At 37.0% G+C, this 22,656-nt stretch overlaps 1 protein-coding gene across 3 annotated transcripts in view; it reads right to left on the reverse strand.

Moving 5' to 3' along the window:
- Positions 1-22,656, reverse strand: part of Camkmt (calmodulin-lysine N-methyltransferase) — a 398,047-nt gene that overhangs the window by 47,161 nt on the left and 328,230 nt on the right. For all 3 annotated transcript variants that reach the window (XR_007104678.1, XM_047522765.1, XM_047522764.1), the window contains exons 4-7: positions 11,119-11,179; positions 9,161-9,215; positions 8,022-8,085; positions 21-87 (exon numbers count right to left, since the gene is read on the reverse strand). Coding sequence is in view for 2 of the 3 variants with exons in the window: in XM_047522765.1 (XP_047378721.1) it covers positions 21-87; positions 8,022-8,085; positions 9,161-9,215; positions 11,119-11,179 (247 nt within the window). In the remaining variant the exon portion in view is untranslated. The remainder of the gene's footprint in view (positions 1-20; positions 88-8,021; positions 8,086-9,160; positions 9,216-11,118; positions 11,180-22,656) is intronic.

The raw sequence follows: 22,656 nt of genomic DNA on the forward strand, positions 1-22,656 counted from the left end.
AAAGTAGAAATGTGCCTTACCTGCTTGAAATGTTCTGAGTCTTAAATGTACCAGCCTTCTGATTCCTTGCAATGATGTCTCTCACATCTGTAGGACAGTTAAGAAAACTTGTGCAGTGGTTTTCAACTGACTGAACAAAAAAGCCCACAGCAACCTTATCATGATGGGAAGAGCCCAGTGAAAAGAGGTGAGGCAGGAGAACAGTGCAGCCCTGGATCTACTTACCACAAACAAGATCTTTTAATCCCTGGGCTATAGTTTTGTCATCTGTGAAATTTACATCTGGGTCCAGAATAGCAAGATCCAGAATAGGGATGCTAGTGGACAGTGACTACTGTATAGGTGCCATGCCCCCCTTGCTTAAAAGAACTACAGGTCCAAAGGCAAGTGCCTTTCAGTTAGTGGGGAGGGTGATGCCAGCCTTCTGAGACTTTCCAACTTGAAGCATTTCCAATCTCTGAAATGCTAGCAGATGAGTGGGGATGAGAAACTTGGGAAGAAATGGGAAGAAGGTGCAGAAAGTTTTGGAGCATCTCTGAGAGCATTCTGAAAGAGAATGAAGTACTGAAGAAGAAAGTCAATCTAGTGAAAGTTTCCTTGAATAACTGTCTTTATAGACCTGTGCTCTGGCCATTGGCCATCTACTAGCATGGAAGGACTTATACAAAACAGCCACGTTTACTGAAGAGTGTGTTGAGTTGGTTCATCATATCAAACACCTATCCGAAGGTCCATTATGTCCGTTTTCAACAGCAGGAAAAGCTGGACTTCAGATAAACTGATTTTGGGCACTATAAATCTTACAACTATTGCTCTTTCTGTCTTTGTTCTAGCTCCTGTGCATAGCTGAACCTCGTTAAGTCCTAACCAGAAGTGCTTCTGTGGCATGTATTTTCTGTACTAACTTCATGTTCACCATGTTTTCCCAGCTTTCGAATTTCCAAGTGCCTCACTTTCTCATTTTATATGATATATTCCATGTGTTTCTATAAGAAGCCTCAAAATCCATCTTTTGGAATGAGGCAGGTTTAAATAAACAAGAAATAAAATAATTCCAGTGAAGGCTGCAAGCTGAACTAAATTGGGCTCATGGGGAGGACACCAAGCAGACAAGTGACGTTCCCCTATTGCTCAGAAAAACAGATTTCCTGAATGCTCAAAACAAGCATTGGCCAAGATCTCCCTGCAAGAACAGAGCCACAGGACTTTTTAACCCAAATCTCTGCTTGAACCACCAGGCACACCCATTTCTTCTTGGAGTGAATAAGCAGGTACTGTGATAGCTTTCTTCCCCCAGGAGTGGGTAGGAAAAATCAATTAGGTCTCCTAATGAAGGGCTTTGTTGAGGTTTACAAAAGTGCCATAATGCAGACTTTTTTTTTTCCTGGGTGAACTTTCCTGTATGCAAATTAAATACCGTTAAATTACATTCATTAAAAAAATAAAGGAGACTAATTTGCCTACTTGTTTTGATTAACTAAAATGACACATCGGCCTACAGCTCTGTCTATTTCAGGAAGAAAGTATTTCAGGAAAGTCTTCTAAATGAAACGTCTTGCTGAAAAGGACAGCTGACATCTTTATTCTGAGAAGAACAAAATTAGTAAAGAGTCAACTGACAACTGTTTTTTTAAGTTCCCCCACATTCCGGCCACACCCTACTCAGCGTTTCCATGGCATCCAACTGCAGGCCATAATGTGCCTGGTACACCTGTAGCGGCATATGAGTACATGACTAATCTATCAAGCAAAACATATGATTTTGTTAGTGGAGGTAATACTTTTTATAAAATAGTCATAGGGAAGTTAAATTATATAACTCAGAAAACCTATTAATAATTTTTAGTAAACATCTTAACACTATATACTTTTATACAATTTATAAACCTGTGACTGCAGGTGGTCAGGCTGAAGCAAGCATATGTATTTATATTCTAGAAGCAATTTTTTAATGAAAAAATTCACAGCAGGATTTAGGCTGCTTTATTTTTAGAACTGGGCAGGAAACATATTTTGTGGTTTAGGAGGTGTTTTTTAATATTAAAATAAGCCCAAAGAGAAAAAAAATAGCACTAGTATTTTGAAATATTACCTTAAGAGATAAATGTCAGATAAAAAATTCTGACATTCTACTCCCCACTCTTTATTTTAGGTCAGATTTTGATGGCTCTTCTGGATGGCACTGTGTCCAATAATAGATTTTATCATCCCTCTGTGTCACCTCAGGGTAATAAAGGGAATCCAATCAAATCGAGTCAATATGTCCAGGATAGTGTTCAACACAGCGAACCAAATCATGTTCTCGGAACTGCACCCACCTTCCAGAAGAGTCCAGTGGGAGGGGTTGGTGCAAAGAAAGCCTTAATGTGATTTCTGATTAAGTGGATACAGAGCAATCACCTCCAATCCCCTTGTCTGGGCAACAGAACTTCCAGAGCTGCAGGACATGTGCTCACGGTTAAAAGAAACCAGAATTCTTGCTCTTGATTTTCTTCTCAAAGCACAGTTCAGCAGTGGGGCTCCATTTTAGTTTCGTTTCAATTGATTTTTCGTCTTAAAACATGTATTTGCATATAATAGTAGTAATAGTCATTTAAGCAAATTTTATGTATGAGATATATATATATGTGTGTGTGTGTGTGTGTGTGTGTGTAGTATTGTTGAAAATATTAGCCTCTTCCTGTCCTTAGTGATTGTTGTATGTATCAGCAGTTGTACAAACATTTTTAGAATTGGCATTATTCTTTAAGAAAGCAAGTATTTAAAAAATAATAACATTGTGATTCACAAAGCATTACTTTCTTGGTTTGTTTCCCAATGAAGGGACATTAAAAGGGTCAAAAATGATGAGATCATAGTGTAAATCCTATTAATTTTGATCTTTTTTTTTTTAAATTTTGATCTTTAAAGAATTTTTAAAATGCCCAATGTGGCAATATTTGCTGATTTAAGGTTGCAAACTGTTATTTTTTTATTTTCTTTTTTTGTGGTACTGGGGATTGAATCAACTTGTGATCCTCCTGCTTCAGTTTCCCAAGTTGCTGGGATTACAGGTATGCACCATGGGGTCCAGCTTTGCAAACTATTCTTTTTTTGGTACTAGGGTTTAACTCAGGGGTGCTTAACCACTGAGACACCCTCCCAGCCCTTTTTATTTTTCATTTTGAGACAAGGTCATGCCAAGTTGCTGAGGTTGGCCTCAAACTTGTGATCCTCCTGCCTCAGCCTCCTGAGTTGCTGGGAGTAAGGGGGTATGTGTCACCACGCCTGGCAATATAATATTATAGATTCATTATTGATTATTTATTTATTTTTTATTTTGGTGCTGGGGATCAAGAATACTGCCCTAAGCTATATCCCCAGTCCTGCAAACTGTTCCTAAATGTACTTATTACTTCAGTGAATTGAGAGAATGACTATGAATTCTCTGTTAGCAATGCCAATTGTTACATTTACACATGAGAGACCTTTTCTCTTCCAAGGGTACTGAGGAAACCCAGTAACACCTAATCCCTAATCATTCTTGTTTTTGGTGAAACAGAATGACTTAATGGGTGAAAAAAGCCCCAAAGTGAAATAAACCTGGATTCCAGTGATGATTTTGATACTCAGTGGCTGTGTGCCCTTGGGTAAATCAACCTCTCTGTGCTCCATCTCTAAAGACAGGAAGAGTGATACTTATTTTATAGACTTAATGGGGTGTGCCATATGATAGGCATATAGTAAGTGCCTAATTCATGCCAATTCATTATCTTTTTCTTCTTAATTTTTTTTTTTACTTTTTAGTTTGTTCTAAGTAGTTATACATGAGAGTAGAATGCATTTTGACATGTTGTACACAAATGGAGCACAACTAATTCATTATCTTTTTAAAATAATTCAGGCAAAAGTTTTGGTGAGATGAAAAGACTAGTGACACTAACTAAAATGAAGTTTGGAAGTTAAGTTTTATTTTTTGTTCCTGCTGCTCGAAACTAATTATGTGAACATTTATATTTTAGTATTGAAATAAATGGAAGAAATCAAAGAACTTCTGCCTTGTAGTTTTTCAGTGTCTTGCATACATATAAATGTGCTCCAGCCATGGCAAAATCTGTGTTCCACAGGGATAGAGACCAGGTCTGTATTAATCACTATCTATAGCTGTTTTTTATTTGTTTGTTTGTTTTTAGCACCTTAAAGGGCATGCAATTAATACTAGTTGAATTAATTTTAATTTAATTTTAAAAGATATTTGTGGAACTCCTACCAAGGTGAGGCATGTAGAGCTTACTTATGATGCATCTGGTAGGTAGAAGTGTAGCTGGAATCACTTGTGCAGGAAGGGCCTTGACTGGCCCTGGAACTGGGATTTCCAAGTTCTCCTAGCACAGGCTGCACATTCTATATGATGTTTCACTTGTTAATTATACAAGTCAGAGTTCCTGTTGAGTAAAAGAACAGTAAGCCAGGGATATTTCCTTTACAAAGCATAGATTTACCTGTTTTGGAGAATTCTGAGCTCAAGATCATGATGTAGACTCATGGAGATAAGATGCTTGGGTCAAGAGCACAGAAAAATGGGTAGCCAAGCATTGGAATATTCTGCAAATAACATGCTAGACTTTACTAAGAATGGGTCAAGGCCAGGTGCTTATACTGGGTGATTTAGTGATTGCAGTCAGAGAGGGTTGCTCACCTTTAGTGTTCTACTTTTATTCATTATGAGTTGGAAAAGGTTTAGCACCAATAATAACTGGGTGTCCTATTTTTCTCCCTATTCTTATGTCACTGTCATCACCAGCTACAGACCTTATTGGGTGGTTTTAAATGTGGGTACTTGGAAATTACTGCACTAAAAAAGGGAAGTGCCAAAGAAAAAGGAATGCATTTCATATTGTTTTAGTATACATTTGAGAACGAGATGAAGTAACTGGTCCTGTTTCCAATTATCCTTCTCTTGGGGTACTGATAAAATGGAATCCATAGGGAGAGACACCTCTGAAGTAAGTGGCTCTGGCTTAAAACTAGGGATAAAGTTTAAGGACCAAGGAGAACCTCAGGGAAACCTACCCATGAGTCTGAGAAAATATTTGAGACTTAGAAAATTCATTTTACTTCAAGTCTTAATCTATTTTCAGATATCTCTGTTTATTAAATCTCAGATCAACATCTAGCTTTTCAGGGTCAAGGCAGAGAACTCTAGAAGATGTAGCCAATTCATTTGATACATTTTAGGAAGATAATAAATAACCTCACAACTAGTTGACATGCTTCAATGATATAAAGATTCAGAACTAATCCATTCATTGCCTCACATATTAAAAATAGCAATAATGATTAAAAAGAAATAACAGAAAATTATATTTGTTTCTTAAAAAATGGTAAAAATCAGAATCTTGGAAGTTTAAGAGACTAGGAAGACTCAGTTGACTTCATTAAATTCAGAAGACAAGAACAAAAATAATTTTTAAAATGATGAGAATAATATACAGGCCAATACTCAGATGTGATGTGTGATTGCCAGGTCGATTTTCAATTACATTTCACTGATGTATTCATTTGTTTCTTAATGTGCTCATCTTGCCCATTAAGAATAATTAGCAGCTTTGCTTAGAGATTTTCTGGCTTCTGGCAATGTTTTCCCCTTTTTCTGTTGACATCCACTTTTACTTTTTAGAAAGTGATTTTTTGGATAATATCCTACAACTGCTGTATAATTTAGGCTTCCTAAAATTTTAAAGGGAAGATGTAAACAGTAATTTTTAAATGAGTTTGTTTCGATCTATATGCATCAATAGTATGTGATTCAGTGAATTAGTTATTCTTACAGAAAGTAGGCACACAAATGAGGGGGATTCACTAATATTAAACTCACTCAGTAAAACAGATTACGATGGATGCCCATTGTAAGCTCTGCTAGCAAATCAAGAACAACATTAGTATTAAAAGCAGGAAAAACACATTGCCAATTTTAAGGCTTTATGCATGCTCTTTTCTCTTAATTAAAAAAATTAGATCTAGTTACAACAGAAAAAGGCACACAAACATGGAACAACTGCATGAAAAAACTGAATTCTATCAGGAAAGTCCTAAGAGACGAAATAAAACACACGACCAGTTTTGGTCTGCATCCTGAAAGAACCTACTTTATCTACATTGTAAAGTTCTTCCCCTCCTGCCCTTTGGCACCCCGCTATATTAAACCCATTGTAAAACCCAGTACAATAAAGCACTCTCAGGGCTGAGCTTCTGAGGACCAAATGTTAAAAATCCATTTTCTTGGGAGGGGGCTGAACCAATCATTTCTTTGAAAGGCCGGCAGAGTGAATGCAGAATCTGAGATTTCCACTCTGATTTCAAGAGCTGGCATGGCATCTTTGCTGTTTAAAGCAAAGGTGCGGTAATTAATGATATTAGCATTGCTTTCCCTCTCTAGAAGCTCTGTAGTTTAGCTCAATAATAATTTTAGTACAATTAAAATTACATACTAACTGCAGATGCTTCCCATAGTTTGATAAAAGTTCTAATTGGTTTCCGATGCTTTTTAAATAAGACACCTGCTGACTTGAGAAAAAAAGAAAAAAAATCTCAGGTTACTGGGCCCAATCTGAAAGTTTCTGTGGCTAAAATAATCTTCTCTCGTTCAATATTCCTGCTTTTCTCTCCCTGCAAAAAAACATCCATTGGGGTTGAACTGGCATACCTGAGCTTCCTCTTGCTCACTGTGTTCCCTGACAGAAGGAGGAGGAGCAGAGTGAAATGATACATGCACAGAATAACTCAGAATCAAGCAGAGTGAATGAAACAACATCAGCTCATCTTCAGGAATATTTTGAAAAACTTGCGACAGTCTCAAGATTATGATTAAAATCCTGCATTTTAAAAAAGGAAGCACCTTTTGTGATCTCTTTCCCTTGTGTGAAAGGCCAAGATTGTGATTGGCTGTTTTTCCTTCCTGAATTTTTTTTAGGTCTGTCAGGCAATTAGCGGGGTGGGGCTCTGTAGAGCTCACAAGTGCTGCTGAACAATATTAGCTACTGTGCTTCTTGTTCCTCCTTCCTCCTCTGCGAGCAGGCTGATGGAGCTGCAGCGAATTTTATTTTCAAAAAAATTATAGAACGGAAGTAGGAAAAGAGAATCAAAAATAGGTTTTATGTAAGATGTGGCAAAAAATCAAAGTTGCATTGGCATTTTAGGGGCCTACGATTCAAACAAGTAGGCCGCCTCCCTCATCATGTAATGTAAGGCACACCAAAAAAAAAAAAAAAAAAAGAAAAAAAAAAAATCAAAGCAAACATCTTCCACTTTTCCTCTCAATTTCTAACGGCTGTTAACTGCCCCTGAGCAAATCAGCTTGACTGCTAAAGTAGCCACAAATTATGCTTGCTTTCTTAGTTAAAGTACAGTTCAATTTTCATGAACTCTGTGTACATATTAGTAAAGCATAATCTAATATAATGGGGTTTGAACTGTAATAGCATAGCAGAAAAAAAAAGGGAGATAGCTTTTATGATCCTAAATAAAAGGAAATAATGAAGAACTGATAGCTGTTTCCAGTGGGGGATATAGGTAACTCCTTGGCAATTAGAATAGGTACAATATTACCTGGTATGTATAATACCGATTGAATAAAAGGTAATTACAAGCCTGGTGCTGGAAGTTAATATTTGCAAGCAATATCCATTAAATAAATATTAAATAATTTATTTTATGCTGGCAAGTCTTAATGAAAATAAAAGAGCAAGAAGTGCGTTTGAACGTTATCATGAAATAAATTTTCTTACTGCCTTGAGAGGCTCACAAAACATGGGCTCTTTTAATGAGAAGTGTCTATAAAAATCTATCCAAAGGAAAAAAAAACCACATAGTCGTATGCAACGAATTCATATATTTCTACTTTTTCTTAATTACTTATCGTGTGTGTGTGTGGGGGGGACTCTTTTTTAATACCCCATGCTGTCTTTCTTTATATCAATTGTTACTCAGCCGGGAAAAAGGAATGAGCACAACAAACCCATTTTCTATCTGAATAAGGATACTTCTGATGGCCTTTTCATTCCCATCAGTTAACAGAACTTCTTTGACATCTGCAGAAATAGCAACCTGAAAAAAAAAAAAAAAAAAAAAAAAAAAAGGAGCACAGCAAACAATGAGCAAATATGCTTGTCTGTGTGGAAGTGAAGACAGGAGTGACAAGCCTTCAGTATCATGCTTCCTCACCTATTTCTCTGTAACAATCTTCAATCTTTTTTCATTTTATGTCTGCATTATTTTAATCATTCAATCAAATCAGTCAATACTTTTATCATTCCATTTGCGGGAGCCTCTATCTTGCTATCATTCTGTTCGGTAATTGCATTGTGACAGCGGATGATGGTATTCTGAGAGGCTTTCATTTGTGGGCTTCTGTTTATCTAGTAGAGCCATCATACAAGGCTGTCACTCTGCCTTTCAGCCTGCTTCTGTCTGACTGCCTGATGCCCTTCATATAACTTTGCATTGCAGGCAGATGGCTTTGTGAGGGTAATTTTTTTGTGAGCTTTGACATGCTCGCACATTGGGCTGTAACCTCGACACATTGTATAAGAGCGACAGGTTTGTCAAATGCCAATCAGTGTAACAATATGCTTTTATTTGTAGAGACATAAAAACTTGTCTAATGCACTGTGCTGCTACATAATATCTCCTGAATACATGACTCAGAACCCAGAGAATGGGGAACGACGTTCCTGAATGGCCAATCTAATTCAAAAGAATCTAATTACTGAGCGCTCTGGATCATGTTTGTTGGTGTAATAATGCAGGCAAAACATTAGCAGCTATATCATGGTGCTCCAACTGTGATTCGCCGGGCTATTCCTGTATCTTAGCAAATGGGACTATAATCTGAAAAAAAAAAAAAAAAATGCTTTCGCTATGGCAAAGAAAGACTGTGCGAGGCCTGGAATGTCACAACAAGCGATATTGACTACACTGGGGTAAAATGTTTCTGCTCATCGAGGCAACCATAAAATCAATATGATCCGAAAGTAAGTCAATCTAGAAGGTCTCTCAAGACCCGGCAGCTTGACCGCAGCTGATGCTGTTGACGGTTCTCTGACCCAGCAGTTGGAGGCCCTGGAACATTTTTCCTTTTGTTCCTCCCTCTGAATGGGATTGGAATTGAGAAAAGACCTACCATGAGCCCAGCCAAGCATGTCATGCCACCCCCTAGCTCACACACAGCAAGGTCCCTGAAAGAGAGAAAAGAAATGGTAGAACCCATACAAATTAGATGAAAATGGTCAGAGAGATATATATGTTACAAGAACAAATTCCCATCTGCAGCAAGAACGGCGCTACCAGGAAGTTGTGGAGACATGACTAGGCTACCTCATGTCGTTTTGCGTTTTAAAAATAATTATGAAATAGAAAAGTCACAAAGCAGGCAAATCAGTGGGGGTTCCCTCATTAGTGTTCACTGCAACATTACCACCGCTGAGCTGAAAAATCTGAGAAGGTTCCCTTTTTTTCCCTTGTCAATGGCGCTGTCTTTTAGAACTAAACTAGCTAGAGTAACGAAAGATAATTGTTAGGAAAGGATAACACTGTTAATCCACATTCATGCCTTCAAAAACAGTTAGACAAGTAAACGAAGAATATATGTGAGTGTGTATATACCTATATTATAGTCACATACAACACACACGAATAGATGCAATCCTGAATTTAAAAAAAAAATTCTCAAACAAACATACATTTTGGAAGGCTGAACCGCCCCCATAAAGCACAATTACACAAAGAGCATTTAGCAATTAACACTTAAATCACAATTGACCCCAACACAACACAGCAAATAAACAATGCAGGGACATAATACAGTTAAGCCACAGACCCAGGCTGGAGTAAGGACTGGGCTCTGGCTTCACCGCTTTAAAGTAAGGCAGCTCAGAGTTAAAGCTCACAGTCTAGTGTGCCATTCTGCACTTACCTTCCCTTTGTGCCTAAATATCAGCCCTCAACGTGGGACATTCTCGCCTGGCCCACTGCTCGCTGATTGGAGCTCCAGTCAAGCTTAAGCACAGCGAGATGAGCAAATGCCAGACTTCCAGGGCAGCTCTGCAGCCCAAATTCAAATTGCCCTGTTCTTATTTTATATGCTTAGATTCTTAAGATTGTTTCTTCTTCCCAGTTTGGGAAGTTTATTACCTCAAGAGGAGAAAAAAAAGCAAAATTAAGAGGGAAGGGGGAGAGAAAAGGAAGAAGAAGCCAAAAGAGGATATTCATATTTGGAAATGCACTCAATGAGTATTTAGTTTATTCGAAGTAATTATAGACTGGTTGGTAAATATGGACCCTTCAAGTTTCAAAAAAATACATATTATTGATCCAATCTTGAAAGTACATATTATTAAAACACATGCCACAATCACTAATGGCTTGTCGGGAATCATCATGGGCTGTTCAGGAAGTATATTATTGGATGACTTTTATAAAATAAGAATTAAAATGAGAAACCTTTATTTTCTGGGTCTACCAAATATCTTTAGAATTTTTAAATAAAAGGAATTTTTTTTCTTTTTCCTAAATCCCACGCACAGGTTGATCTATAATGCATAACAGTTGAAAACATTTATTTCTGTAACATGAATCTGTAACAGTAGTTTGTATTTCACAACTACATATTGTCAAGTACATAAAAATACCTTTAAAACTAGGGGTGGGATGGCATCTTTAAATAATAGCCATGAGGTGTTTATTTATCAAATATTCTGTAGAGGTTTCCCCAGCAGAAGTTTAAAGAATGTCTTTATTGTGGTTTTTGTTGTTGTTGTTGTTGTTATTTCTTTTCAACCTTCACAATCAGTAAGGATTGATTGGAGCTTCACTTTTGTTTCCCCAAATCAAAGTGAAATAAAATGCCTTCAGTGGAAATCAAAAGGCTTTGACATATAGCAAAAAGCTTGCTATGCAGTATTAGTACCCAAAGGCAATGCGGATTTCTTTTCAGAAGCAACATGTGTTCCTGGTGAACTTTTTTCCTTTTTCTTTTTTTCTAACAATTTAATTTGAAGAATGTAAACAAGGCTGTTTTCAATATGCGGATTCACTGTCCAAGATGGGCTAAACACCTATCTTGTAAGTGCAGTTCTGTACCTGAAAACATCTCTGTGCTTGAGGCAGTAGTAAGCCAAAACCTCCTCTGATGGCCAGACACCTAGAAAACACAAGAGGATGGATGTGTGATTTACAGAAGTCATTCCATCATTGAATGGCTTTTAAAAATTAGGCTTAGCACAAACTATTTCAATTCAAATCAAGCTTAACACAGTTACTACTTGTCATGTGTCATGCCATATGAGTTTCTTTCATTGTTGTTGCCTTTATAATGGTGTGACTTATATATAGCCCTTTCCCCCAGGGCAACAGTTAAACATCTTAAATAAAGTTTACTAAATTTCAATCACAAGAGAATAGGTAAGACAATAAGAACCAAAATTACAGATATCAAAAATTAAAATTTGATATTTCAAGTAAATCTTAATCTTGTACACATAAAATTAAGAAGCATCAGTTGAAGGCCTACTCCTTATGTAGCCTCTGTTAGGTAAAAAATAAATGGAGAAATTGCTCTCAGGGGCAAATATACCCACTGAGGTCATTATATCTTTCCATATTAATGTATTAAAATATTTACAATTATTTTCTTTAACAAAATCAAATTGGAGTACCAAATTTAAAAATTTTAATTTCTCCAACTTTGGCATATCTTTAAACTTAACAATAATCATATGTACCAAATTGCATGAATGAGAATTTTCTAAAATTATCACCTATAAATTTATTTAGAAGATTTAGTTTTCATGAACAGATATGAATACCTTAAAGAAATGTATGTATGGAAATGACAGTTACTAGTGGTTATCGTGGAATGGTAGGATCAAAAGTGCTTTTATATCTTTCCTCTATACTTTTTTGTACTTTCTAGAATTTTTATAATAAGCATGCATTACTCTGATAATTAGAATAAACTGTAGTGTTATAAAAATTATGTTTCCCCCAAATGATTGGCCTCAAACATCAGGCATGGCCCCTGGGCCTCTGCCCTGCCTGAGGCTGAGGCAGGAATGCAGCTCTTGGAAAGAGAAGCCAATGATCTGTTTCAGGACTAAGCACTCTGTTGCCAGATCTTGACGCAAAGTTGAAACATATCTAAAAAAGCCTGCTTCTTACCCCTAGCCAAGATGAATCTCCAACTTCCGGGAATAAGAGATCCAAACATTTCAGAGAAAAGGATGTCAAGGAAACAGTAACCTCTGAGATTCAATGGGTAAATATATGAACAGTAAAGGGTAGTTGCATAGAGTATTTGCTGCAGGAAAGCCTAGGCAGATACTCACAACCTCAGCCTCCCTGGCATTTCTGGTAGGAGTGAGAGTCTGGGGGGAAAAACAAGGAAAACAAGCAAGAAGTGTTTGGAATCATATTTAGGAGGAAAGCCAGAGAGGTGGTGGAGTACAGAAGCTAAGATCACAGGTGCTTTGGAACCAGACTTATTGGACTTCAGTCCCCCCATCTGTCTTCCTCAGCTGAGAAACTTTGGACAAGTTATTTAACTTCTCTGTGCTCAAGCTCCTCATTTGTAAAATATAATTGCACTATCAACTTCATAGGATTATTGTGAGGATTAATGAGTAAAGTGTAAGCAATATGTCTAAAGTACTTCCTTAACTTGTAATAATAATAAGCTCAGAGAAAAATAAAGTTGTTAATGTTGTTCTCCTCCAAAGTGGGACAGAAGAGAGGAAGACTGCAAAAAGATTATTCCAATAACCAGAGTATATGGAGAACCATTTTTACCTGTTCCTATCCTTGGGCTCTGGCATGACCCTGAAGTCCTATATCTGGCATAACTCCACATGAAAAGAACTTCACAAAGACCAAAGTACATAATAAAATTCTCTGAAGGAAGAGCCCAAGACAGTGTTCTACACTAAGTGGATATAATCACCACAAGAATGAATTCCTTTATGCTTTTAGTAGATGGCTGTGAGTTTCAAAAAATAATGATAGGGGAAAGGTATTTAACTAAAATTTAAGCCTTCATTAAATATAAAAATGGGAATTAAAATGCATAGTCTTTTAAAGTAGTTTTGTAATTTTCTCAAAAAATTACTCACACTGATTTTTAACTAAATCAAATACAAAAAAAAAAATACAAAGAAGTGAGGGAAAAAAAAAAGAAAGATTACCTAAAATTCTGCTACCAGGAATATAATCGCTGTTAACATTTTGGACATCATTCCAAAAAATCTAAGTGTATTTTACACAATTGAGACCGTCTCATGCAGGTATTCAATAGTCTGATTTTGCCTGTTTGATATTTGGTATAAAGCTTCCCATGATAATAAAAATACACTCTACTCATACCATTATTTGTAATGATTGCCTAGACATTCTATGTGTGCATCAGAATTCACTTAACCTGTTACTTTTGGGTAGACATTTATATTAGTTTCAAACTTTTTGATACTATGAGATTATAAGTAGCAGTACATTAAGGACACAACTTTCCCAACATCTGATTTTCTCCTTAGGCCATACCTAGGAATGGTAAATCTGGTAAAGATCAAGTACATTTCACATTCTGATATACTGGTTGAACATTCCTAACCTAGAAACCTACGGTCCAAAATACTCCAAAATCTGAAACTTTCTGAGTGCCAACATGATGGAAAATTCCATGCCTGCATCCATGTGATAGGTTGTAGTCAAAATGCAGGACCACTGAAAATACTATAGAAAATTACCCTCAGGCTACACATATAACTTATGTATGAAACAAAAATGAATTTTGTGTTTAGATTCGAATTCCATCCCCAAGATAGCTCATTAGGTATATGTAAAATTACAATATTAAAAAAAAAATCTAAAATGCTTCTGGTCTCAAGCATTTAGGATAAGGGACACACAACCTGTACCTAGCTGTTCTTTGCAAAAATTTTATCAACCTACACACTCAGTAAGAATGTTTGTTTCTTGCTATGATAGGATTTTATCAATCTATTTTGTTTTTATTAATCTGTTATGTTTTCACAAGTTATATCACTGCAAACCAAAATTGTAATGAGTTATTATTTTACACCCACCAGGACAGCCATCATATAAAGGTCAGAAAATAACAAATGTTGGTAAGGATCTAGAGTACTGGAACCTTCCTGCATGGTTGGTTGGAAAGTAAAATGATGCAGCTACTTTGAAAAACTGTCTAGCAGTTCCTCAAAAGGTTAGATTACTACATGACCCAGAAATTCCACTCTTAGGCCTACAACCAAGAAAAGTGAAATCATGTCCATACAAAAATGTTCCAGAAACGTTCATAGTAGCATTATTCTTAATAGCCAAAGTGTGTAAACAATTACAATCTCCATCAACTGATAAATGATAAATAAATTGTGGTCTGTCATGCAATGAACTATTATTTGACAATAAAAACAAAGTACTGATACATAGGACGACATGGATAGAACTTGAAAACATACTAAATCAAAAAAGTTGGTTACAAAGCACCATGTCAAATGTTTCCATTACTCGGAAATTCAGAGAATGGTACAGAACAGGCACTGCCATAAAGACAGAGTGCAGTATGGTCATTGCCGAGAGCTGGGATGGTTAGGTATAAATGGGATGTGACTGTTCACTGGTATGAAATTCCTTTTGGAAGTGATGAAATGTTCTAAAATTGATCATGGTGATGGTTGCACAACTCTGGGAATATGCTAAAAACCATTGGGCAAACTGTATGGTATGTGAATTATACCTCAATAAAACTGTAATATTTTAACAAGTTTTCTTGCTCTTATTTGTGGAAATAAAATGATCTTGTATTTTCAAGAAGTTACACATACACACAGTTTAAAGAGCATGGAGTTCTATTAGAATGGGGTGAAAACAAATAATAGTACCCAGTCCTACTCTCTAGTCTTCTTTCTTTTCTAGAAACTACTACTTTCAAGACTTTTAGTACATTCTTCTAGTAATTACTTCCATATTTCTACATAATATATTTGTTTTGCTGCTTCTTGATCTTTCCATTTTAGGCCAAATCTACTGTCCCTCGCCACAATGGAAGATAAACATTTTTTGCCTTTATTTCTACTCCCTTCTCCACATCAAACATAACATGCTTCCTATTCACCCCTCACCATCTGCTTAAGGTTGCAGTACAATATTATAGTTCTAGTGATGTGTGTGTATACACACATACACAGATTTTTATCTCTCTCTCTCTCTCTCTCTCTCTCTCTCTCTCTCTATATATATATATATATATATATATAAATTATGATTTTGGTAAGATCACTTCTCACTGTCAATTTTATTATGGCCATGAAGTAAAGCTAACCTATGTAGTAAACTATGATTGGTTTTCCTCTCATGTGTACATTTCTGTTTTCTCTAGAGTTTATAATTGTCTTTTTTTTTTTTTTTTTTAACCTCAAACTCCAGTTGTAAATGTCTCTTCTCAATATATTCATTCATATCAGGTATTCTACCAACCTCATGAGCAAGTCTCTCCTGGTACCTTCTGGCCTGCTTTAGTATAAACTTGACTGCCCTCTCTGCTCGGTGTGCAGCAGCTCACGTGGAATCAGTTTTTATTATCACCCCTCGCTTCCCTCTGCCTTTCCCTGTGCTGCGTCTCTTTGTTTTCTCTATTCTTTGTCATTCTCTATCTTGGTTTACTCCTTTGTTTCAATGCAACACATCCTTTAAAAGTTTCTTGAAAGAGTGTATGGGAGGCAAACGCTTGAGAATCTGCTTGATTCCATGGGTAATTTCAATCTAGAAACTCCATGTTTTTCAGTTCTTGGAAAGTTTCTTGCAAAGTTCCACTGATTATTTCTTTACTTCCATTTTTCTCTTAAACTCTTCTTATTTGAATGTACAAACTCATCTTCTAATTTTCTTTCCTGCTTTCCATTTTTTTTATCATTTTTTTACTTTCTTAGAAATTTCTTGAACTTAATCCTCCAATCTTTTTATTGTACTTTTTGATGCTATTGTTCTTAATGGTTCTCTGAATACTTTTTAGGAGCATCCTGTTCCTGTTGCATAAATGCAATATCTTTTCTTAATTATTTGAAAATATTAATTGTAGTTTGTTTTAAGTTTTCTTATTTTTATATAGCCTATTTTATTCAAGATGTTTCTTCCCCCCTGTTTATTGACTTTGGCATTGGTCACATCAAAAGCATTCCAAGTTATCCAGCAATTCTTTGTAGTCTCATTAAACAAAAGTATAGGAAGACTAGAAGCTGATTGGAGGTGAAGAAGGTTGGCAGTATGAGGTGGAGTTGAAGTGCCCATCATTCAGTCTGCATAAATTCATTTCATCTTTTCACCTGTTTTGGAATATACTGTTTTTGGTGTTCCCCCAAACCCCCAATTTAACTCTCTCTAAAGAATAAATCTCCTTTCCTAAACACTTGGATCCCCATCCAACTTCTGTTGGAGTGAAAGAGCATAGTTGTCCAGGAATTTCCCTGTGGAATGGCAATATGACTGCTTCTTAAACAACGTTTTATAAATTATCCTTATTTTAGTTCTATTCAACTCCTCTTACATGTACCTGGTGCCACCAATTCCTGAACCTTTCAGAAATACCAACTGGGTTGACTGTCAACTTTCCCAACTGTTGACTTTCTCACATCTGCTAATTCAATGATTTCTCATCCATTTGCTTCCAGTTTTGAAAATTAGATTGTTGTATGTTCTCCCATTTTATCATGTGTGTCACTTATGTCTTTAAAATACCTCCTTATAGTTTAGTGAGGTTTTGCAAAGGAATTCACTTTAATGCATTATTTAATCTCCAAGTTTATTTGTAACCCATAAATATATGATCTTTTGCATATACCTTTATGGGGTAGTTCTGGAATCCATGATATAAAATAATTATTTGTACCTTTCTCAGAATAAGTTCGGAGTGGTGGGGTTTCACGGAACTGAGAGAAACTCATTGGAAAAATGAGAATATTTTTTAGAAGAACATATAAGCCAAGAGCACTAATGGTGATGTACCAAGCTTTATCAGTCAATTCTAGACATTTCTGCTACTTTCTTGACACTAGCTGATGAGTGAGGCAGAGCAGAATGCACCAAGTGGCATTTAGAGTTGCTAAAGTATTGATAAAAACAAGATTTCACAAAGCATTTTAGTTAAGGGTTTATTCTAGAAAACTTGTTCTCTAGAACATATATCATGAATCAGGATGTTCCCTTAAATGCTACCCAAAGGCATGTAGTTTCCTCCTCCTACTGGTTTCTGTATAAATCAAATATGTTAATTCCACAGGAAAAAAGGTCTCCTTCATCCAAAGGCCTCCGTAAAAGCATTAGCTAAATAAGAGCACTCTTTGGACAAAAGAAGACTTGGATCCAAGTAGTATACGGGGATTTTCATGACCTTTGTTTCATTGCATGCATTTTCTTTCCAAAGGCTTGGTTCCCTGCAGATGTTTCTGACAGAACTGGGCCTGTTGAACTTGTGAGCCTTCAGAAAGCCAACACCAAAATATGACAGTGAGGAGGGAAGTTTGCAATATGATCTATTTAATATATGCAACTGCTTTGTTGTTATTGTTAGTGAAGTACTTAATTTAGAATTATTTTAAATGTCCAAGTTTTCTGGTTAATCTGGAAACAAACATATTCATTAATGACCTGAAGCCTGAGCCAGACCTGAATTTAAGTGATGTAGTCTCTAGGCATGAGACCATCTAGATCACTTCCATTTGAGAGCTTTTGTCTTCCTATAGTTCATGTTAGAGGGAAGCCCTAAGGCTTTGACAGCATCCGACAGGTAGCACTGCTGACTCCCTCCTCTTGTGGTGATGGCTTCTACTTGCTCTGTGATGACAACACGCCCAGTTCTCACAGCAGAGATAAGACTTTCCTGTGATCTGTTGATGTCTACTGAAGCAGTACCCTTCTCTGTCTTCCTCAAACTAAATGATCATGTCCATCACACAGGAGTCAGAAGTAAGGCCTCTCAAATCTGAGACTCAAGTGGAGAGGCCAGCACACCCTTAACTAAACTGTTGAACCTTCCGAAGAAGAAATGCACTGGCAGATGTTACTAAAACAAAAAACTACTCATGCTGGAATGGGTAGGTAAGTTTCTTGGATTATTTTTACTGTTTGCACTAACTTCTTTTCTTTTAATCCAATTAACACTTCTGCTCTGTCAAGGATATGTTAACCCAGAGTAGGAATTGATAAGAAGCCTACAGAATGCTCCATAAATAATTTGGGGGCATCTACTATGTTTCAGGTCCTGCAGATGAGCAGGGAATAAGATGGCATATATACAGGGCTTCTGACAAGTGGAAGGAAATATTAAATAAATAATCATACAAATAATGTACCAAATTGTAACTGTAATAAGTGCTATGTAAGAAAAACAGAGGGTGCTATGAGTTCTTAGCACAAAGGACCCAATCTAGCTGGGGAGAGGTTGGGAGAGGTTGATATAAATGGCAAGAAAGCTGAGATCCAGAGGATACAAAACCATAGATGAGCAAGAGAGGGACAGGGATGGAAGGGAGAAGTCTCCAACAAAGAAGAGCCTCACACTGAAATAAAGTGCTAAAGAGGGGAAGGGCTTGGTGTTAGTAGAAATAAAGTCAGTGGGCTGCAGAATGAAAGAGAAAGAAAGAGAGTAGTGCGAAATGAGACTGAGGAGGTTATTAGGGGCCAGAATCCATAGGCTCCAAGGCCATGTTAACAATTTTAAATCATACCTTAAAATAAATGCTATGTTTAAGCAGCAGAATAGCAGATCAGTTTTACATTGTAGAAGATAACCCTGGTTATTGTAAAGAAAACACTGAAAAGGGGCAAAGGGAGGCCGGAGGAAGCTAAATAGGATGCTACTACAATGATCCAGGTGAGAGCTAATGGTGGTTCAGGTGATGGTTAGTGGAGATGAAGGAAATTGGAATGATCTGAGATTATTCAGAAGGTAAACTGACTTTTACTAGTTAATTGATGAAGGGGTGGTAGGGAGAGGGAAGTGTCAACTGTGACTTGGATCTGTGGCATGAATAAATGGGCAGATGATGTACAGCAGACACATATAGGATTTTACTTCAAGTTTATATGAACAGAGGAAGTTGAATTCAAGATGCAAAAAATGCCACCCTGGGGCCTGGAGTCTGATTCTGGCTCTGTTACTAGCAAACTGTGAGAAACTGGAAAAGAATTTTGCCTCTCTGAGCTTTAGTATCCTCATCTGCAAATGACAGCCTTGGGTTAAATTATGTCCAAAGGGCCTTTAAGTTATACAAAGCTACAACAGAAAACCATATCTCATGTTCTGGAGTTCATCTTGATTACCAGCTCTGATGGTTCTGTGACCTTGGCAAGGTATTTAAACATTTTAAGCCTCTTCATTCATTCAATTATTAGCAGCCATGCCAGTTCTAGAAGCTGGGGACACAGCAGTGATTTGAAATACAGTACTTGCCTGAATAACTTTAATTGAGGCAATAGACAAGAAAAAAAGGTAATTTCAGGTACCAATTAGTGTTGTGAAGAAAATAAAACATGTTAATGAAATACAAAATAACTACAGGGTGAGGTGTTACTTCTTTAGCCAGCATTGTTGGGTAATGCCCGGGCTCTCTTGTTTGTTAAATGCAAGCAATAAAAGTACCTACTTATAAGAGTGTTATGGGACTTAATTGAGATATGCACATAAGGCCCTTAGGACAGCATCTGGCAAGTAGCAAATTTGTTATGATATTAGCTGTTGTCATCAGGTCTGTTGTTGTTGTTATCACTTTGAATGCTTCTACCCAGAGAACTGTACCAACATTGATTACCTTTTTATACTTTTATGGAGATTCTTATTCCTAATTAATAACCTACAAAATTAAACTTTGGAAAAAGGTGCCCTAGCTTTGGGAACTTTGAAAATCAATCTGAAACAAGATTTTATATATATGGACAATATTGTCTACTGCTCCAACCCATTAACAGACATGCTCTGAACAATAAATGACCAAGTATAGGCCTCCCTATGTTTTTGCAGCCTGGTCAGAGAAAACACCAGTACATCTGGCTAGAAGGGAATATCCGGGTAGCCCAGAACAGCAAGGCTGTGACATTCTAACGTTTACTGAATGCTGTCATTCCCCAGGCACTGTCAGGCAGATGAGGACACCAAGGTACAGGAAGATTAAGACCACTTTCCCCAAATCAGACAGTGGCACTGTCAGAGTTAGCACTGAAACCCAGGTAATCTGACTCTGGTCATTTTTCTTAACTTTTGGGCTCTGCTGTCTTCCACTAGTTTACAAAATCAAGGGTCCACAAGACTTGTTCTGAAAATTTTTTCCTTTCCCTGTTCCTGGAGAAGCCAACAAACCATGAGAAAGCCAGACAATGAGCACCTGGAAGGAGGAGAAGTGAAAGGGCACAAAAAATTACTCAGGTATTTTAACAATAAATTCTCAGACTACAGCATGGTCTGTTTATAGTTGTGACCCAATTTAAACTGCACTAAGATTTAAAACTTCAATTTTAATTTGCATGCCTAATAAAGTGCTGTCCATGAGGCTGGGAAAAGATGGAAGGAGACCCAACCCATCCTGACACTAAGGCAGGAAGGAAAAGCTGGTCTTCAGAGGACATACCCCTGAGGCCCCAGCCTTAGGAGGTCTGATGGTCTGTTTTAGAGCAGATGCTGGAAAACCAACTGAGTGACAGATGAGAGGCACCACCAAGAAGGACAAACACACACCAGTGGCTCAGATAGTGCAGCTGTGAACTCAGAAGACAGCTCTGACACTCACCAGCTTTATGACTGTGGCATGTGATTTAACTTCTCCTTGCCTCAATTCCTTCTGTGAAGGTAGTAATAATATCCAGTCCATAATATAGACTGAGGCTTAAATTAATTAGATGAGTAATTGCTCAATTTGAGTTTTCTATTATTTTTATTATTATTATTATTATCATCATCATCATCATCATCATCATCACTACTGGTGGCAGCAGTTCATTTATTGAACACTCTACTACTTGACAAACACTAGGCTTTGTATATTATATGGATTATCTCATTTAATCCTTAAAACAACCCTAAAAGACATGCACCATCATTATGACTAGTTAAGGGACACAGTGAATTACACTGAAGAACAATAAGCTTGAGTGGCATAACCAGGATCTGGACCCACATACTTTGGAGTGCAATTTACACTATATTGTCCCAATATACTGACTGATTCTGGAATCCAGGAGAAGTTTCTAGTTATCATGGCCCTGTCGATAATAAATTCAAGGACTTTGGACAAGTCATATTTGATCTTTAGCTTCGAGAATAAAATGGGAAGGTCAAATTGACTTCTGAGGGCTCGTCCCACTCTAAATCCAATGGCTGAAGATCATTATATTTGTACATTTCCAAATAAAAGTTATAAAATTGTCAGTGGGTTTTAGTTTGTGACATTTTAAAGAAATTAGATTGGTTGAAATACCTTACTGTACTATAATCTCAAATTTAAACCTCCACCAGGAAATATTTTACATTGAATTCAAAATGGTCCTAGATGTCAAATCTTCCCTACGTGTCTATTTTGTTTGAATTAGAACTGCCTTTGCTAATTAAATTTCCCTAAGGGTGGAGTGATCAGGCCATCACTCAGATCAGATCACCCTTTTTCCTTTTAAAATAGGACTGTGATAAGCCTCAAAAAAATCACGTAAGAGCAACATGCATCAAATAGAAGAAAGAAAAAGTATTAGGAATAATTGTTATTGCTCCTTATCTTAGGTACTGAGCCACTTCACAACACTGGCATTCATTTGTTCCATGGCATATCAAAATAAAACAAGAGTTAGCTTCCTGCTGAGTTACGGTGATGCATGAATTTGGTTTCTAAAGCACTTCCTGCCTTAGAGTTCAGTTTTCTTTCACTTCCGGGAGAACACTATTGGTGAATTCCAAACCAATTGAAAGCCACGTGTTCTATGGGTCATGTATGCTCTGCACATTTATGCAAACCTTCCTGGAGAGAAAAGGGTACTCAGACTGTGTGGGGTATGGTGCAAAAGCCACACGCATTTATTAAACAGACTTAATGTTAGGCTTGCTAGGCAACAGAACTTACTTAAGCATGTCATGTGGAAGGATGTGTCCAAGAGTATCAAAAGTGCCTGATCCCAAGTTCCCCTTCTTATGCACTTGAGGAAAGAATCATTTCTCTGTGGGGAAAAGGAAAGGAGAAGGACCGCCTCCCCTTCCTACATCAGCAATTGCCATTACCAAGTTCCAAAAGGAAAAACACCACTCAGCCAATTGATTTGGTAAGTAAGGCAACGTCTTATTGAGGTGCAGTCTAAACGTACTTTAAACAATTCCCTCTCTGCCATTCCATTTGAAAGTTAAGTAGATGATATTCAGATTGCAAAAGAAGAAAAAGAAGCAAAATATGTATAAGAGCTGGCTGAGCATCTCAGTTGTGGAAAATGGCCAGGGCTCAGTCCTTCCTGCCTCTCTACTCATCATTATGCATTAATATCAAGGAAACATGATGGTCTACTCTCCAGAAATTTCTGCTGCTGCACAAACTTAGGCAGCTCCCTGCAACTAATGTGGAAATGTAGTGCTAAGCACGTCTGGAC

This window comes from Sciurus carolinensis, chromosome 13, assembly GCF_902686445.1.
Source record: "Sciurus carolinensis chromosome 13, mSciCar1.2, whole genome shotgun sequence".
Lineage (NCBI taxonomy): Eukaryota > Metazoa > Chordata > Mammalia > Rodentia > Sciuridae > Sciurus > Sciurus carolinensis.